The 20,511-nt window shown below is 41.8% G+C and overlaps 1 protein-coding gene across 4 annotated transcripts in view; it reads right to left on the bottom strand.

The window, feature by feature from the left end:
• Positions 1-20,511, bottom strand: part of ADAMTS16 (ADAM metallopeptidase with thrombospondin type 1 motif 16) — a 180,551-nt gene that overhangs the window by 127,659 nt on the left and 32,381 nt on the right. For all 4 annotated transcript variants that reach the window (XM_034959712.2, XM_034959711.3, XM_034959714.2 and 1 more), the window contains exons 4-8: positions 10,793-11,054; positions 6,889-7,088; positions 5,334-5,417; positions 3,009-3,168; positions 1,351-1,456 (exon numbers count right to left, since the gene is read on the bottom strand). In XM_034959712.2, coding sequence (XP_034815603.1) covers positions 1,351-1,456; positions 3,009-3,168; positions 5,334-5,417; positions 6,889-7,088; positions 10,793-11,054 — 812 coding nt within the window. The remainder of the gene's footprint in view (positions 1-1,350; positions 1,457-3,008; positions 3,169-5,333; positions 5,418-6,888; positions 7,089-10,792; positions 11,055-20,511) is intronic.

Raw genomic sequence — 20,511 nt, 5'->3', positions numbered from 1 at the left:
CACTGCTTTGAACAAGTCTGAGGCCTCAGTCCATTTTCCAATAATGGATAAGTCAGCTTTGCAAAACCACAAATCACAAACACTTGCCTTGGTTTTCCTTTTGCCAATAAAATCAGGTTGAAATTTAAAAAAAATAAAAACTTATAATTCCTGGTTGTAAATTTTTCTAGGAGAAATTTCAAGTATTGTTGCAGCATAGCAGGAAAAGATTTGCATTCCAGTTGGTGGTTCTGGTATTAATCAGGGTGATTGCAGGAAGTCCCCAGCTGCTTGGGCAGGAAATGGGCCCTTGAATTTTTTATTTAACAGACGATACTTCAAGGTAAAGCAGCTCACAGAATTATCGGCCTCAGGAATTGTATTAAGAATAATAGTTTCCACAAATAATTGCTAGAAATTGTTCATTCTACAATTGTAAGCATTTCATGTAAGGTGAAAACACTAATGACCCACTGCCCATTGCTGAGACCGCCAACCTAGGACTGGCCTCTGTGTTGAGCCCCCAGGCTCGTGGGGCTCCCTGAAACTTTTATTTCCAAGCCATTAATGGTGCAGTCAGAGGTGGAATAAGGGAGGCAAATCAGTTCCTAGAGGCCTGCCTGATCTCTTGTCAGTACCCACTCTTCCAAACTCTTGCTTGGAGTACCAATGAAAAATAGCATCTCTATAAATTGTAAATACATAAATATATACAAGAACACAAACGCGAGGGTAACAGCAGGAAGCAATGGGAGGGTTGACACTGTTCTTCATCATTTAGAGTCCCCTGTTAGCAGCTAACCATGAAATGAGATCAGTCCACCAGACCACGTTCAAAACACGGGACAGAGGAATCGGGACAGATACAGCTATCCTCAATCTTAGGCACAGGTGTGTACAGGAGTGTTGGAGAAAGACCCAGGGACATGGAAACTTGTGCATTGCTGTGGCTTTCAAATGTGCACAGCCTGAGCAACACGGTGAAACCCTGTCACTCCAAAAATTACAAAAATTAGCCAAGCATGGTGGTGAATGCCTGTAGTTCCATCTATTTGGGAGGTTGAGGTAAGAGGATTGCTTGAGCCCAGGAGGCAGACATTGCAGTGAGCTGAGGTCATGCCACTACACTCCAGCCTGATTGACAGAGTGAGCCTGTCTCAAAATAAGTAAATAAATAAAAATAAAATTTGCACGATGTGGGACATAGAAACAGAAGTCCTAAGTGACAGCATTTTATAACTGTCAATGGCATTCTCGTTGGATATATGTGAATTCCCTTCATGGACTTGACTTGATGAGCCAATATTTCCATGGAAATCATCCAGTAAGGAAAAAACTCGGGATGCCATCCTCCCATGGAGATGCACTTACTTGTGTCCAGACTCATGGGCAATGGTGAAGGCCAGTCCAAGACCTGTATCTTCATTAATCGTGCAGCTGCGATATTTACTACACATTCCACTTATGGGTGCAAATCCTATGAAGGACAAAGATCAAAAGAACACATAGCGGTGTTGTAATAAAATAAAGCATAGTATATTTATTTTCTACCCCTTAGTGAAATTTAGTTCTTATGTTCATATGGGAAAATACGAAATGGGAAACACTTAGACAACCCTATAAAGGGTACTTGATAAGGTAGGGGAAGGGACTCCCTTCCAGGGAGCCCAAGGACTCTCTGTATTGTGGAACACAATTCATGGTTCTCTGTAACGTTCCTGGTGCAGGCTTTAATTGGGGCGTGACTCTATTAGAGCCTGGGGCAGGCTCTAATAAAGCATGGAATCTATTGCAGATGGAGGAAGGTCTTTGCCTTATTCTAAACACCTATGTTCCCAAAAGACCAAGTGAAAAGGTGCTGTAGAGAATGGGTGTGCTGGGAGGTCCCCAAGACCACCCCCAGCTTTAATGATTCCCATCTGTCATAACGAGCATTTGTCACCCTCGTGGTTATTATTTAATATGGCAAAAGGACACAGGGCAAAATCAGCAAAGGGAAAACACATGGGCAGAAGTCGGGGGAAACAGGCATACACGTCTAAGGGTCCTCGCCCTGCAGAGTCACACAGGATGTGCTTTCTTCCCCAGCAATGAGTCGTGGCAATGAAGGTGAATGTTGTCCACCAGGGACACTCATTAGAAACTCAGTGTCCAGGGTTTTCTCTGGGAGCTGGTCACATAGGCACCCACTGCCTAAAGTTTGCCAAAATTCCAGAACCTCAGAAGGAAACCACACTGTTTGTACACACAATTCAGGCACAATGAGCCACTCATTGGAGGTAGGACAGTGGGAACTATCCTACAACCTGAGTTCTCGGAGTCCAGCCAAGAGGCAACTGGGTGAGGAGGGCTGTCTGAGGACAAGCAGCCGGGACACCACGTTAACTTGCTTTTGCACAATAAGACTAACCGCTATTAAATTGGGCTTTATCTGAAAGTTTTTATAAATAAAAACCCTTCCTCCCTAGGAACTTGGGAAGAAACGGAGAGTTAGAAGACATGTTCAGTGGAATCCTGGTCAGTAGCACAGTGTTTTACACAGACCATCCGGAAAGAATCACAGTGCTGCCTCTACAAGTCACACCCAGCCCCGTAAATGTCTAAAACATTGCTAAGATTGAGATACAGAGAGAGAAGGGAAAAAACAGGAAATATAATCTGGTCGTAGTATCTCCACAGATACTCATCAATGTACTATTTCCACTATATAATGAGAAAGCCTTCGATCTATCCACCCCATTGGCACAAGCAGTAGAAGAAACAAAAAATATATATGTATTTATTTTGTTAGAAGAGATAGGAACTCTGGAATCTGTAAGACATTTACTTGTTCAATAATCGCTCTTGATGAATGCAAGCGTACTTCTATGTTTGGCTAAAGTTTATACAGGGAAGTGAGTCTTTACACCTTCACTAAGAAGCTGCTACTGCTTATTAACAAGGAACAAGGGCAAAAATACTCAACACTGTGTCACGGCCAGGGGTGCACATTCCACACATGGTCCTCACACTCTGCTGGAGGTTCTCACCCAAAGTGTCACAGGGCTCATTCTTCCAGGAACATATATCCAGACCAGTCAGTAAGATGGCGTGGTCATGACGAGTCCCATCTTTCCCCATCAATCCAGACTGCCACTGGCAGAAGCTACTTAAGGTGTGGTCTGCATGGTGACTTATCACCAGCCCTGGCTGTGCAAGAGACAAGGACCAAGGACCCCATGATAATGAAGAGAAAACATGTTATAATGCATTGTCATCACAGCAAACTATTATTGACCTGGATTTCAAATACATGGCTGGATCTGGATGGCATATAAGCTAATGCATGTATTTTACGTATTCTATAAAACCCGTACAGATCCAGTGTACACACTTAGGCACGTTTCTCTAGTTCCATACATAAAGAATTGAAATGTATCTGGCTGATCTTGAATGCATGTTCAATGACCCAAGAAAGATTACTTCTGTGCATGAATTTTTTGTTTTCAAAAATCTTTCAAAAACACTTTTCAAAATTAAGTAAAGTCACAGAATCATTTATACATGGCTTTGTACATACATATACAAAAACACGTCTAGATGGTGATATGTTTATCTCATAACCAAGTTAAGCAAGTGGGATTTCCAATAAATAAGTCTTTTAATACTTATTATTACAGTGTTAAATTAAATATCTTCTCTACAAAGGCAGTATATTTCTGAGAGGAGGTGGGTCAATTGGTAAAGCTTTATTTCTGGAAAATAAACTGCAACTAAAAGGAGACTTTGCAAGCCATGTTCAACCTCCTCTGTCTCCATTAAGTTCAGATAACGCAACGATGAAGTAACAGAGTGTAGAACATTGGAACTCTTGGGAACGGAAGAATTCGAGACACAGAAGAACATGCATCAGACCAGCCTGCACCAAGTTATTTGAACCTTATTCACCGGCATGCTCTAGTTTCCTATGGCTGGTGGGACAACACCAGGTTTAATTACCTCAACTTCAGGACACTGGCTTGTTTAAAGCTTGCACTGTTAGGATGCCGTATTGAAATTTTTGTCTCTCAGACACTGAATATGTTTTCTCCTGAAATGTTTATTTTGTTTTTACAGAAAGTCAAATATACCCAAGCAAAATGCTACACACAAACACGGGGGCATGCCTTGCGTTCTTTAGCAGGTGATTTCCAGGAAAACTGCATTAATAATTAAAGTTAACACAGGTGTACGATCAAACGATAACCTCGCTTATTCTTTGCAGCTTGGATGAATTCCAAGGTGAAAATGTTTTAATACCAGGAATAATTAACCTGTCACCTGAGAAGCCCGGCATGTTCAGCAACCCCCTCCCCAACTGCGCACTCCCACAAAAGACAATGAGGTTGTATCTTCCCTGACTAGTCAGACTAGAAATAGCCCTGTCCACACATGCCCCCACCATGCACAGAAAAAGAGCAGCATCCCAGAACTTTAACATCGAAGGCATCTTAGATCTTATGAATGATCTCAGGTTTCATCTAAAAAATTCTTTGTTTTATAAATAAGAAAACTGTAGCTAAAAGGAGACTCTGAAAACGTCAGCAAGGGTGGAGCTGAGGCTGGGCACTTGGCTCCTGTCCAGTACCCACTCTCCTTTGCCCAGTCAATGATTAGCTTGGGGAAAAATGGAAATGAGAACATTTTGTGCCTAAAATGCCTCCCCATTACTTAGGCCACAAGGTGTTCATGTCCATCCTTTCTGTGAAGGGACCACCTCTATGCATTTACGGGGGTCCCAAATGAAGGCAAAGGATCTTTAACCCACTGCTACCAAGACCCAGCATAATCTGGGTTTTTGCATGCAGTGAGGGAAATGCACTTGAAAGTCCATAGAAATCTCAATAAAAATAAAAAATCTCAGACTGTAGATGGTGAAGGTTAAGAGCTGGGAGATAATTGAATAAAGCAACACAGGGCCACACAGTGCAATGTAACTTCAAGGCCAGAAAACATTTATACTCTCCTAGCAAGAAGCAGAAAGGGCTCATTCCCACTGGCATCCTGAAAGCTCATGATGGCTAAGATATATTTTGTGCTGTGTATTCCTAGTGTGTGGCCCACCTATATGCCGAAGGCAGCTTTTACATGCCATTTTCTTACAGGCCAATTAAAGGATAATTTCTTACCACTTTTGCACAAAAAACCCCACAAAAAATCCAAAAAACATTTAAAAGGATTGAAAAGACACTCATTTGCAGTAGACACAAAATATTAAATACATTTTGCCCTCGAGAGAGAAGAACCCATAGAACAATTATATTAAAGAAAAAGGCATTATTTTGCATTTATTTTTCTAGGAATAAAAAGAGTAGGTAGTTTCAAAGATAAACTACCTGTTCATCTTCTAGAAGAATCAGACCTACAATGGCAATGTTGATGTTTCCTCCTATTGTTCCATCTTTGAATAAAGCAGATACCTGAAAAAGACAGGAAATCCATGTCAGCCCCATAAATGGCATCTCCCCCCCTACTTACTAGTGGGCCTAGAATCCAACGCCCTTGTTCTTCAGTGAGAGAGCACTGTTAATTTTCTTGTATTGCTAGGCAGACAGATGTATTAATGATATCACGGTAAAAAGCCGAAGCTTCAGGTGGGAGTGGGGTCCACCTCTTACGGTCAAACACCTATGAAAGGATCACAAGGCTGTGGGTTGGTAAGGGTTCCCCTTAGAATATAAAGAGGATTTTTAAGCTAATCATGATGATGACAGAAGCCAATCACTTCTCAAGCTCTCCTGGCAAGGAATTCCATAAGTGCAAGAGAAACTCTCGCACTTATGGGATTCCAAGAGGATACAAGAAAGAGAAAGAAAAAATCATGATAATGAGATGATGAGAGAAAGACACAATTAGAGGTGATATCAGAGGTGATGGATCATGGAAGTGGAAATGAATGATCACAGTGGCATTTGGGGTGGGGAGCAGGAACAGCACGTCCACCATGGAATGTAACCTGAAGTGATTTGCCACTGCGCTGCGGAAATATTGGAAAAGCTCTACAGAAGAGAGGCAAACACTTCCACGCATCAGAGCAGCTTGCTGAGGACGACAGGGCCATGCTTGCTTTGACCCCGTGCAGCGGGAAGGTGGCTCTATTTCACAGCCTCCTCAGCTTCCTGGGAGCCCAGAAATCTAGTGGTTCAGTCTACCAAAAATAACACCAGCCATAGTAATCACATGACATCATGGAAAGATGGGCACATTCAGGGGTACTCTGTTTATTGAGGCAGAAGAATGCAAAGACATACTTTTAAAATATTGTCATTAAAACTATTCTTAAAAACACACTTTGGCAACCCAATATTTTGTCTTCTGTTACTTAGATTTCACTTACATGAAATGAGGCTTAGTATACCTCTCATCACTCTTCAGTGATTAATACAGCTGCCAATTTAAGACACAAACACATTTTACCTGAGGTGATATTCTAAAAGGTTGCACTTTTCCCGTTTTTATAGATAAAATAATTTATATTTAGCATTTGAACATTAATATTTCTAAAAAGTTGGGCATTTCTATAGAGCCATCTAAACTCACACATCTAATGCTGATAATCAGATTTACTGCACTACAGTGGCTCAGCAACCCCTTAGAGATTTCCAGTAAATAGACGCCAGTAAGCCCAAAACATCTCACAGGCTTACAGAGGCTTATAGAGAGGGTCAAATGATTTTTCCTACTGAATTAGTCTATGAAGTTCTGAAAATGGCTCTTTTCATTGGAGCATAGAAAGCTAAATGAGTTATCACCAATAAAATATTTCTCATATATGGAACATCAATCCACAGATAACAAGTAAAATGGAAATACACACACACACACACACACACACACACACCCTACGAAGTGCAATGACACAGGTGGCCTCAACTGGAAGGATGATCCTACCATGTTGAGTATCGTGAGCACGTAGGTGGTGATATTTTCATGGCCATGGTTTTGCATCATCTTTTTGTCGACCACCACCAAGGTCTCCACGTTCAGTTCTTCATTTCTATGGGACCTCAGAAGAGAGCGCTTATGCCGTAAGCAAGACTTATACTCGTCTGGCAAGATGAAGAGGTCTTCCTTGGGAGGCTGGGGCATGTCTATGGAGGGACACATGGAGGGCAAATGGAAGCACAAGTCACACACAAAATCAGGGCCGTAACTCGTCATAGAGAAATTTGGTCTCAAAAATGAACACTCATGATAAAAACCACATAACCTTTAAAACCTTGTGATGCAGAAACTTGTATTAAAGTAGCACACTAAATTTAAGTAAAATTCATGTAGTCTAGGCGTCATGGAAATCCTGGCTGTATTTCCCTTTATATAATTTCATCTTAATTTAAAACAGCAAGAGAGGGCACTCTGTGGCTGTAACTCCTAACATCTGGTAGCAAAAGGGTTCAGAGACTTTGAGCATAGGGATTTGTAGAACAGATTCCTCTGCAAAGACAAAGCAATGGAACAAACAATTACAAGAACACGAGCTGGCTGGCTGGCATTGTTTTCCTGCTTGAAGACTTTTCACGACTTGACAATGTTTAAAGTTGATTTCAATGTCTGGACACATAACTAGCTTGTCTACGCTGTTTCCAATAGATTATAAAATGCTTGAGGCAGCTCCACTTCACTGAAGAGCTTAATTTCCTAGAAAGTACCATAAATATTTACGTATTTGATTAGAAGACAAAGCATACACTTTCCTCTTGAAGTAATCCCTTTAAAAATATTTTTGGCATGTATAATTGTTAGGTTAACACTACACTGAAAACAATTAGGTTTTAGTGGATGCCTCAGAAAATGTGGTTAGAATTGTTTCATGTGAAAGTGGACTTCAAAAAGCCCAGATACTTAGGTGGCATGCACACAAAATCTATGCAGACTGTATTCACGGAGCATACTGTAAGCAGATGCTATTTTGTTTGACTAGTACACCCAACACGTTTCATTTTCCTTTGCTAACATACTTCCAAAATTAAATAAAGCTTTTGGAGAATAATAATGATACCAGCTAATGTTTATTGAGCACTCATTTGCCATTAATGTTTATGCAATGCCCGCAGGTGTGAGCTCCACCCTAGGAGATGTCTCTGTGTAACTCGTGCAGTCTGTACCCCAGGCCGAGCATGGGGTGCTAAGGATGAGGTCATGAAGGCAGAGGAGAGGAACATTACTGGCTCACACCCCTTTCTTCGAAAGTGTTGGAAATAGCTTTCAGATTTGGACAGTGTGGTCCTAGAGCTCTTGTTCTTAATTACCACTGGTGGAAAAATGTCTTTAGGATGAAAACAACATGTTAACACAGGGCCCAGCAGCTACAGGCCCTCAGTATTGGGGGCAGGGGTCAGAAACTCCGTGGGGTGGTGATCTCATGGGCCTCGGCTCTGAAAACCCCTCAGCAAATGACTGCCCCTCAATATGGAGCTTGCAACGTTGTCCCCAGAACACACAGGCCCCAGCTGCACACCCGCCATCACCTGAAGGGCAGCAGGTCCACTAATCAGCCTGAGGTCCAACCTCACTACTGGTTTTCAGCAAATCAACCTGTCTCTGTTTGCCCTTTTCCACCGAAAAATGCCTAAGTGAACACAGAAAAGGCTCCCATTTTCTGAACTGGAGACTCTAACAGGAAAGAATCATCGTAAGTGTGAATTCCACCAAGACAGAAGAGCAGGACTGCCCTGAGTTCAAGGGAAAGTCCAAAAGCCTCAGGGACAACATGGAAATATCAATGCACAGATGGCACAGGGCACTGAGGATGTGTCCGTGCACAGGTGACACGAGGCCCTGCGGTACATCCATGCATCGGTGACCCAGTGCCCTGGGGGTGCATCTGTGTGTAGGTGACACAGGGCCCTGGGGGTGCAGTGCATCCATGCACAGGTGACACGAGGACCTGGGGGTGCGTCCATGAGCAGGTGACACAGGGCCCTGAGGATGCACGCTCCAGTAGGAAGCAGCGCTGTTGATTCTGCTCACTTTTCCGGGGCCTGGGCTGGTCACCTGGCCCCTGGCCACTCGAGGCCCAGGAGTGTAGTACTATCACCTGCATAGCCCGGGGGGGACAGAAATATTTGGCAAACAGCAGGATGTCAATCACCAATGTCCTCCACCTACAAGAGGCAGTTTGTTGAGCTTTCTTTCGCTAGTTTTATTGTGAAACCATGGGAACTTTTTTCCACTTTTCAAATACAAAATGTGTTATAGAGTTTAGCATCGTTTTTCAAATAACTGCCTTTCACTTACCACCACTATTACAATTCTGAAATGCCTCTCAAGGCAACACACACTACACACACACGCACACTGCCATGCCTATGCACACACGTGCAGATGTGGACACCACACTGAGGTCATCTCTACTGCCTTGCACACAGAGCTGTGCCTTAGCTGTGCCACCAGCCTGAGTCATGGCGACCACCTTCAGAGAGGAACGAAAGGATCGCAGTCCTCTCACAGTGGTCTGCATTGCTTGATGTTTTCAAGGTCCACTGCGGCGTCTGCTTAAGAGCTTGGTGTGTGGTCTGTCAAAGCGGTTAAGACGGCCCTGCTATCTCTCCTGCAGTTAAGACGGCCCTGCTCTCTCTCCTGCTGAGATCCAGGTGTGTGGGCTACTTCCTCTCCCTGGCATACGGAATTTGTCCTGCTCTGACCACAACCACACCGTGAGCCCTGGCAGCAGAGTCCTGACTCTGACCTTGGGGAAGCCTCCGCCATGCATCTGGGTCCTGACCTGCCGGTCAAGGCAGCCTGGGGCAGCTGTTGCTGATATGCACGCCCTTTTCAAACACTCACCCAACCTCAGGATTCCCAACTCTCTCAGCCTCCTGCTCACCTCCGTTTGTTCTCAGCATGGTTGTTCCTGCTACCTCCCCTGCACCTGAGCCCACTAAGTTCATCTGGGTGTGAGGTTTTCAAGTCATCTGAATGCAGCACATGACTTTCAGGGGTAGGACGAAAGGGGTTCAGAGGACACAAAGGCACTGATGGTTTAACAAGCACTGATCTGTTGTTGTAGGTGCCAAGAGATTTTTGTTCGTTCACTCATTCAACGAGATTCACTAAGTACTTGCAACAGGCCTGCCTCTATTCAGGGTGCTGGGTGAAGCAGTCACAGAAACCAACCACGCGGGAAACAATGGGCAGGGGGAGAGGGGGCTGTCCAGAGACTCCTGGGGAAGGTTCACCCAGTGATGTTTGAGGAGAGAGCTCAAGGAAGTGAGGGACATTCCAGAAAGCACCCAACTTCAATTCTTGAATTTCTGAGAGGTTTCTACATAAAAATGTAAATAATAAACCATTTCCTAAATGTTCATGACAAAAAAAGACTTTGCTAAAGCTTTGGTGATAAATCGCAGGTATACTATGTCACACTGAGTCTGCCCTTTTGATGTGGTAATGTATATAAGCATGCATATAAATGAATTACCTCAGCAGGAAAACTATGTGGGCTTGAATAAATCTAAACCTCAAAAATATAGAATGACTGAGTAGTGATCCCAGGGTTCTTTTGAAGATGTCTGGTAGATTCTGCACTTCTGCACACTGTGTCATTTAATCTGCCCAGGAAAGAGTTCTTAAAAAAACATCATTTACCATTATCCATCCATCTGCCACAGAGAGATGTCCCGTGCTGAACTTACAGATAAGGGACTCTCTCTGGAATCATTGCTTCAGTTTAGCAACGACAGTCCATAGATTTCACCCCGTGGGCAGATATGCTTTGAAGAAAAGGTACAAGCTTCCATCAGCTTACATAAATGTCAGCATCACTAAATACACACAAAGATTCGCCCTTACATACATTTCTTGCGTCTTCCACAGAAATGCTGCTTTTGTGGCAGTCCCAGGTGAAGGTCGCTCCTGTGCAGGGGTTGATGTGCCAGCTCCCATGTCCTCGAGGTCACCAGGACCTCACTGGCCCCAGGAGCATGGGGCTCTGTGGATCTCTTGTACAGTACGTGGGACGGCGAGCTGCCCTGGGCAGCTCTGCCGAGTTTCCATGAGAGGTGTGAAGGAAGTGGCTTTAGGAAGTAATCTGCCTCTTCTGTTCGTATCATGCCTGACTGGAAAAAAATAAAAGGAAAGAAAGAAAACACAATTAGACTTTCTGGTTGAAGCCAGGGCCGATTCTCCAAGCATTGCATTTGTTATTATTCTCTTGGAAGCATGCTGTTCCCTCCAGTGAGAGCGAACATTGGAAAGGTTCAAAAACCCCGGCTGAGAACTAGCAATGGGAAAGGCCTCCACACACAGTCTGAGCTCTCTGGCTCTGCATACCTGGAGAAAGGCTGGCGTGGAGCTGCTCCAGGACTGGACTCCAGGAATGAGAAAGGGACAGAGGGTGCACAGCATACCAAAGTCAGTTAATTTACACCAAAAGTAATGACGGTGCAAGAAAGAACACGTGCACACTTAAATATTAAATATTCATATTGGTGAGGGGTCTCAGATAAAGTGATCAAAATTAGAATCCTAATAGGGTAATGTGCAAAACTCTGTTAAAACGAATTTGAAAACAAAGCAAATGTAACACTTTCTAGAAAAGGGTAACTTAACAAAATTAATCTAGAGGAAAGCATAAAAATTTTTCTTAGGGAATCAGGAAGGTTTCTCTAAGCAAGATATTAAAGGAAATAGGAAAGCAGTGATTTTATAAAAAATACTAAAAATGTCTGTAGGGCAAAACAGACTAAATACAACGTTAAAAATCGTAGAGAGAAAAAATCGATTGCTTTTTTACCTTTTAGGGTGACAAATATTTTTAAGATCTTGGTAGCACGATTGTTGGTGAGCATGAGGACAAGCAGGCAATCTTACATTCTGGGAAATGTAAACTGAGCCCACACTCAGGAGGCAGCCCCAGGGCCAGCCCATATATCTGTGCACCACAGACATTATGAGTTAACGTGCACAATTCAACTCCAGGGAGTTAACTTTTGGGAATTCTCGCCAAATATTTCTTGTAAGAATTTCTTCAATATCAGTGAACAGGTGTGAATGTGTACGGCAGCCTTGTTTATAATAACAAAACTAAAAATAATAAAAACAAGAAACAATTTAAATGGTTACCAGTAAATTCAGGGTCAATTTTTAAAGTATATTTGTATAATTGGAGGTTATATAACCACTAAAAATTAGAGTTACGTACTGATGATAATTATAATTAAGCATTTTTTTTAGTTTCTGAAGCTGTGGCCCATATTTTCTATATAATACCTATTGATTACTCATCCATAGTTACATTCTGTAAGGCATCAGTGTCCCCTTTTTATGGGTGAGGAAATAGAGAGGTGGAATGATTCAGTAATGTTTTCAAGGTCAGCTTGCCAGGAAATATAGTGTAAGGATTAGAACAAAATAAGAGTACTTTCAGAACTTGTAAGTTTAAGGTTTATGCTACAGGGTTTCCAAAAGGTATTAATTTGTTAAAAGTATATAATAGAGTATATAGCATGCTCTCAATTATGTTCATTTTAAAAATTGTGTATCTACACTTAAAGAATTTTCTTGGATGACTGAAGAGAAATTGTTGATGTTGGAACAACAACCATCTTCAGGGGGAAAAGCCTCTTCAGGAGGAGAAAGTTGAGTAGGAGGGGTGCAAGAAGAAGATTATACTTCCTTTTTATAGCTCTCTGCACTACTCAAGTTCAAGTCTGTGCATCCATTCTTTTAAAATAATGTCAATGGCGTTGCTGGATCATTGGATTACAGATGAATTTTAAAAGTCCTAATAAATGTTATTACATATTGCTCTAATTTTATAATGCAATCTACTCCTGCAGAACCTCAGGGTATCATTTAGAGCTCTGCAATACTGAACTATTAGTATTACTATTATGCTGATTTTTTTCAGTGATTTTGCAAATCTAGTGCTGCCCACTGACTGAGACACTCACTAGGTATTCTCAGCTGCTGACCCACGGCATCCAATATCCATTCTAAATTTGCCTCTGATGTGGGGAGCCTGGGTCTGATTCTTACTTGAGAGTTGTGGGGAGAGTTCGCTCGCATTAATGTCCATGTAGTGAAGCCCTGCCTGGGGCTGGGCTGTCCTGGATGAGTCCGGACATTTGTACAGTGTGAACTGCAGGCCTGGAGGAGCATTTCCTAGACCTTGAGAAAACGCCAAACACAACTCTCAAGGAAAATAGGATTTGGGGTGGGAGACATAAAAGAAAGAGGAGAGTAGGTTTATCAAATACTGGGAGAGGAAGCATTGGCTGCAGTGTTACCACTGGGGGTGAGAGGAGGCAAGACAAAGGTAAGCTTGGTAGACTATCAATGAAGCCATCAGCACCACCATGGGGGGTAGACCTCCTGGGGCCCAAATACCACACAGCCATGGGAAAGTGAAATTCTTAGAATTTATGCCCAGGATTGAGGGAGAGGGCAGAGGCAGCCTTTCCTGCAGTGCTATTCACGAATGACTTCGGAACCTTCTTGGCCTTCTAGAACTCCGGGAACTAAACGAAGACACAACAACACTTTACCTTTTACAGTTCTACCAGGGAATGCCAAGTGTGAAATAAATTAAATCATGCTTAAAGCCAATTAGCTTTCAACCTTTTTGCATTTTAACTGAGAAGCGTAAGCAGTCATCAATGTGTTCAACCTTGTATAACGCTACCCAATTAGTTTCTCCATTACCGAAGGTAACCAGTTTAGGTATTAAACCAAAAAAGAAGAAAAATTCATGCATGGCTTAAACCAATAACAACACTTTTTGATATGCAAACACTTGCTCACTTTTCAAACCCCCACTCAGAAGATGATTGGCTCCTTAAGAACCTAGAATAGATGTGATTCAGCATCTCCCCTGCAGGTTGCAGCGGACTGATAGAAGGGAAAGGCCGGGTGAGTCGGACACTGCAGAATTTATCATCCCATTCTCATACTTATTAGCTGTGTGACTTTGGACGATTTACTCAGCCTTTCTGTGCTGCTCTGTCATCTAGGATGCAGATATAAGGACAGCTACTTGTCACGAGTTTGTAAGACTTAATATACTTAAAGTATATGATCTAGTGAACATTCAAACAAGATTTGCTGAATTAATAAAACGAAGGATGTAAAATATTATACTTCGCCCTGATGATCTTTGCTTTCCTTCTGATAATTCAGAGAGCCCCTGAGGAATTTTTCACTCTGCAGTTGGAGATCCCTCTGAAGCCCTGAGTGTTGGTGCACCCAGCACCACAATCATCCCAAACACAATTTTGTTTCTGACCTGCTGCTTTGCTTTTTACACTCTTTCTGGTTCCTGGCCTACACGCTTGTGATCCAACACAGCTGTTTCAGATTCAGAACCATCTCTCCTTTCCCCCAGGCTCAAGGCTACATTCTGGGTGGCCCAGGGTGAGAGGACCGGATCCCCAGGCAAAGGTGTCCAGCTGCAGTTGGCAGATTTTTGAGTTTTCATTAACCAAGTCGTCAAGCATTATACTTGTTTCATTAATAATTTAGTCTGAGTTACAATATTCAGTATTTAAATAATCTCCAATTTCATTAAATATATAGAACATAGTAACTGATAAGACTGATATTTTGATATGCCTTGATAAACAACAGATAATAAAAAACAAAAAAGTTACTTCATTAGCTTGTTTCATTATTAGTTTGCAAGCTATTCTAAAAGATAAGGTAAATTGCAGAAGATTAATGTTTTCTTCTTATCAGAATGAAGAATATTTGTTTGGAAACTCAAAATGTCTAGGGGAACCTGCCTGTAGCTCACAGTAACCACTGGAATGTCAGGCGGGTGGATTATTAACCAGGCTTCAGAAAAGGCCAAGTCCTTCAGGCTTTGCAAAGGACAGGCTTCGCTCTCACAGGGTCTGCCTTTCTCATGACCAATTCTGGAAATCATTTTACATTAGAAAAACTCACCAAACACTTATATTGCCTTCATAAGAAACGAACGAATATGTGTTGTGTTACTGCTGGGAAATGCTAGCTCTGAGCAATGTAAGTAAAGGAAATATTGAAGCTCGGCAGTAGGATGTTTACTGTAGTATATTTGTTGTCATTCATCATTAAAAGTTGGTAGATTTGTATTAATTGGGATCTGCTGAGATTCACAGAAACTGCTCATTAAAGTTTCATAAATCAAAAAATAAAATAGAAATTAAGAAGAAATGAATAAACGCCCAGTCACTGAGGTTATTTCTACAGCAATGAGACAGACTCCCAGTGAACCAGCTCCAAGCGTGTCTCAGGTGACGCCATGCGCCCTATTCATGAGAGCCACCTATCAATAAACACAGTAAAGAAGTAACTGGGCTCATTATAAGAAAGATGCATTTTAATTATCAAGTAATTTCATTTTTACTCTCCTCCATCTTTTCTCCTGAAGTGTCATTTGTTTTGGGAATATTCTATTCATTCTAGGTCTTCTTAGTGATATTTCAGAAACACTAGATAATTTCAACTTTTATCAAACTTTAATCAAAGTGAAACTTTGCTTTTTATTTTCTTATAACCTCAGAGCCAAATATGAATCTACACCAAAAGCCACAGTAACTCTTGTTGTGTGATTACATGTGATATCTTGAAAAAAAAAATTTGGCTAAAATCTTAAATAAACCAAAAAGCTTCCTTTTTCTCCAAGAAATTTTGTGTCTGTTTCTTTTTGTTCCTCTCTCCACTACACCTGACTTAGGCACTGGGCTCTCTCAACCTTTCTGTCTTCAAGGACAACGGGTCTGATATGCTGGTCACAGGAATCATGCATCATCCTAAACCCAAAGAAGTCCAGGCTTCACAATTTCAGTCATTTGCCCAGCTCTAAACTTGTCCCCTGGTCACTTTCCAGCTGCTTATGTATAGACTCAAACTACTAAGGCTTTGACACTGGACACTCTGACAAAGTTTCTGGTTAAAGCTGAATCTTGCCAGTGACGAGTTACTCCCATCATCATAATCCATCAGAAAGGACTCAGTCCTTGGTTTCTCGCAAACCCCAGTTCTTCCTGCAGTGATATCAGCACATATTTGTAAAACATAAATACCTGTTGTTTGTGCATGAGGAGGAGAGGAGGCAAGGGTGAGGCAGGGCTGGACGAAGGAGAAGCAGGACTGGGAAGGAGTCATCTGGAGGTTGACTGGATATAGGCATAGATGGAATTGTTGAGTTCTACCTGGATCTTGTGGCCTGGCTAAACTGGATCAGTGTAATAACCATCCCAGCAGCAGAAGTGTGACTTGGGTGAAGTGCCAACTGTCTATGTGCCCCACAAATACTGTCTCAGATGGCCAATGTGCCTCCCATGGTTTCTGCACAGCTGGGCACACCTGAGTCATCAGCCAATCAGGCTTTGGATGAATTCTATGGCAGGAAGAAGGCTAGAGAAAGCAGAGTATAATTAATAGTATAATTTAAGAATGCGCTATGATTATCCTTGGTTATTCCAAATTATCATTGACTGTGGATTTACTCAAAACCATTCCTGTATCTATATGTTCCTTGTTCACTAGGAGAAGCAGTGATTTTTTTTGTACGTTAAAATCTCATCACTGAAGCCTCAAGGGTACAACACTGAGAACATCCATATTTCTGGCCTTGTTCTTAGAGCATGAAGAGCTCTCATATTTTTAGTATTTAATACTCATTTAATTCACCTGGACATTAATTAAATTTACCAAGATTTCTTGCCAAACTCTACAATCTAATCTTCATAGTGATATAATTTTTGATTAGAGCTTAGATGATAATATTTGTGACTTCCTCCATCCCTGGCTGAAGAAGGAATTTGGAGTGAAAGGTGATCCTCTGTCAGGGGTAAATACTTCTTACCCAGTTCTTAGGGTTTTCTAAGAAGGGCAGGACCCAGGAGCACAGCACTTCTCAAACCCAAAGTGCAACAAGGAAACATTTCAGTGGGAGAGAGGACGTTCTCACCATTGTCCTTGCCTGTGGTGTCAAGGGGAGGGTCAGGTGGAGGCAGCCAGCTGTGAGTGAGGAACAGCACAAGACTGCTGAGAAGCTGATATTAAGAAGGCAGAGCCAGATGGCCAAACAGAAGCTTCTACCAAACCTCCTCCTCACAGGAGCACCAGATTGGACAACCATCTACACAAAAAAGTACCTTCATGAGAACCACAATTCAGGTAAGCAACCACAGTACATGGTTTTAACTTCATATTGCTGAAAGAGTCACTTGAGGCTCTGAGGAGGGTAGGAGAGACAGTCTTGATTTGCCAAAGCCACCCCTTCCCCATCTCCTGGCAGTGGCCACATGGCACAGACAGAATCTGTGTGATTATGGGAGGGAGAGAACAGCGATCATGGGACTTGGCCTTGGAATTCAGTGCTGCCCTATCACAGTGGAAAGCAACACAGGGCAGAACTCAGCCAACACCCACAGACAGAACATTTAGACCAGACCAGGGCAAGCTGGAGGGTCAGAACCATCCCAGTGGACAGAACCTGAGATCCAGTAAGCCTTGCCACTGTGGGTGAAAGTGCTCTGAGGTTCTACATAAACCTGAAAGGCAGTCTAGGCCACAAGAACTGAAATTCCTAGGCAAGTTCTGGTGCTATGTTGGGTGTACAACCGGTGGACTTGGGGGCATGCAACTTAATGAGACACCAGCCAAGGTGGCCAAGGGAGTGACTGTGTTAACCCTCCCCCAGCTTCAGAAAGCACAGCTTGCCACTCTGAGACAGACTCCTCTCTACTTGAGGAGAGGAGAACAAAGTTTAACGAGCACTTTGTCTTGCAATTCAGAGACCAGCTCTGCCCCAGTAAGATAGGGCACCAGGTAGAATTCTGAGGCCCCCATTCCTGGACCTAGCTCCCAGATGACATTTCTAGACACACACTAGGCTTGAAGGGAACCAGCTGCATTGAAGGGAATGACCCAGTCCTGTCAGGATTCATCTCCTGCTGACTAGAGAGCCCTGGGGCCTGGAATAATCAGCAGTGGTACCCAGGCAGTACTCGACATGGGCCTTGGGTGAGAGTCAGAGATGTGCTAGCTTCATGTGTGACCTAGCACATTTCCAGCTGTGATGGCTATGGGCAGAGACTTCTTCTGCTTAAGGAAAGTAGGAGGAAAAGTAATGGGGATTTTGCCTTGCAACTTAGGTACCTTGCAACTTAGGTACCAATTCCAGGCTTTGGCTCTTGGACGGCATTTCAGGGTCAGCCCTGGGTCAGAGAGGAGCCTACTGCCCTGAAGGGTGAGTCTCAGTCCTGGCAGCATTCACCACACATTGACTGAAGACACCTTGGGCCTTGAATGAGCATTGGAGGCAGCCAGGCAGTACCTATCAGATACATTTAACAAAGAGATTGAAATAATTAAAAAGAATCAAGAAGAAATTCTGGAGTTGAAAATGCATTTTACAAACTGAAGAATGCATCAGAATCTTAATAGCAGAATTTATGAAGCAGAAGAAAGAGTTAATGAGCTTGAAGACAGGCTATTTGAAAATACAGTCAGAAGAGAGAAAATAAAAGAATAAAAAAGAATGAAGCATGCCTACAAGATCTAGAAAATTGTTTCAAATGGCAAATCTAAGAGTTATTGGACCTAAAGAGAAGGTGGAGAGAGAGATGGAAAGTTTATTTAAGGAATAAAACAGAGCACTTCCCAAACCTAAAGAAAAATATCAAAACCCAAGTACAAGAAGGTTATAGAACATCAAAAAGATTTAACCCAATGAAGACTACCTAAAAGCACTTAATAAACAAACTCCCAAAGATCAATGATAAAGAAAAAAAAATCCTAAAAGCAACAAGAGAAAAGAATAAACAACATACAATGGAGCTTCAATACATCTGGCAGCAGACTTCTCAGTGGAAACCATACAGGCCAGGAAAGAGTGGCATAACAAATTTACAATGCTGAAGGAAGAAAACTTTAATCCTAGAATAATATATGCAGAGAAAATATCCCTCAAACATGAAGGAGAAATAAGGACTTTTCTAGACAAACAAAAGCTGAGGGATTTAATCAACACCAGACCTGTCATCCAAGAAATGATAAAGAGAATTCTTCAGTCTGAAAGAAAAGAACATTAGTGAGCAATAGAAAAATCATGTGAAGGTAGAAAACTCACTAGAAATAGTAAATACAAAGAAAAACACAAGATTTTATAATACTGTAATTACATTTGTAAATCACTCATATCTTGAGTAGAAAGACTAAAAGATGAACCATCAAAAATAATAACTACAGCAACTTTTTGAGAAATAAGACTAAAATACAAGTAAAAACAACAAAAAGTTAAAATGCAGGAGGACAAAGTTAAAGCACAGAATTTTTATTAGTTTTCTCTTTACTTGTTTCTTAGTTTGTTTATGCAATCCTGATAAGCAGTCATCAGTTAAAAGTAATGAGTTATCCTGTAATCCCAGCACTTTGGGAGGCCAAGGCAGGCAGATCATGAGGTCAGGAGAGCGAGACAATCCTGGCTAACATGGTGAAACCCCATCTCTACTAAAAATACAAAAAATTAGCTGGGCGTGGTGGCGGGCACCTGTAGTCCCAGCTACTCAGGAGGCTGAGGCAGGAGAATGGCATGTACCTGGGAGGCAGAGCTTGCAGTGAGCCGAGATCACGCCACTGCACTCGAGCCTGGGGGACAGAGTGAGACTCCGTCTCAAAAATAAAAAAAAAAGTAATGAGTTATAAGATATTATTTGCAAGCTCATGGTAACCTCAAATAAAAAAAAAAAGTACAAAAGATACACAAACAGTAAAAAGCAAGAAATTAAAACATACCACAGAGAAAATAACCTTCACTAAAAGGAAGACAAGAAGGAAAGAAATAAAACGGCACAAAAAACCCCAGAAAACAAATGACAAAATAGCAGGAGTAAGTCCTTACTTATCAATAATAAAATTGAATGTAAATGGACTAAATTCTCCAGCCAAAAGACATAGAGTGGCTGAATGCATTAAGAAAAAAAAAAACAAGACCCAATGATCTGTTGCCTACAAGGAATTTCACCTATAGACACCCATAGACTAAAAATAAAGGAATAGAAAGAGATATTCCATGCAGATGGGAAAAAAAAGGGCTGGAGTCCTAAACTTACACGAGACAAAATAGATTTCAAGACAAAAACTATAAAAAGAGATAAAGAAGGTCATTATATATTGATGAGGGTCAGTTCAACAAGAGGATACAACAATTGTAAATATATATGCACTCAATATTGCAGCACCCAGATATAAAAAGCAAATTGTTATCAGAGCTAACAGAGAAATAGATCCCAATGAAAAAATAGCTGGAGATTTCAATGCCCATTATCAAGACAGAAAATCACCAGGGACACATTAGAATTAATCTGCATTATAGACTAAATGAACCTAATAGATATTTACAGAACATTTTATCCAATAGTTGCAGAATACACATTCTCCTCCTCAGCACATGGATAATTCTCAAGAACAGACCATATGTTAGGCCACAAAAAAGTCTTAAAAAATGTTAAAAATCCTGAAATTCTATCAAGTATTTTCTCTAACCACAATGAAATAAAACTAGAAATCAGTCACAAGAGGAAT

This window comes from Pan paniscus, chromosome 4 (assembly GCF_029289425.2).
Source record: "Pan paniscus chromosome 4, NHGRI_mPanPan1-v2.0_pri, whole genome shotgun sequence".
Taxonomy (NCBI): Eukaryota; Metazoa; Chordata; class Mammalia; order Primates; family Hominidae; genus Pan; species Pan paniscus.
This window is presented reverse-complemented; position numbering and strand designations above follow the sequence as displayed.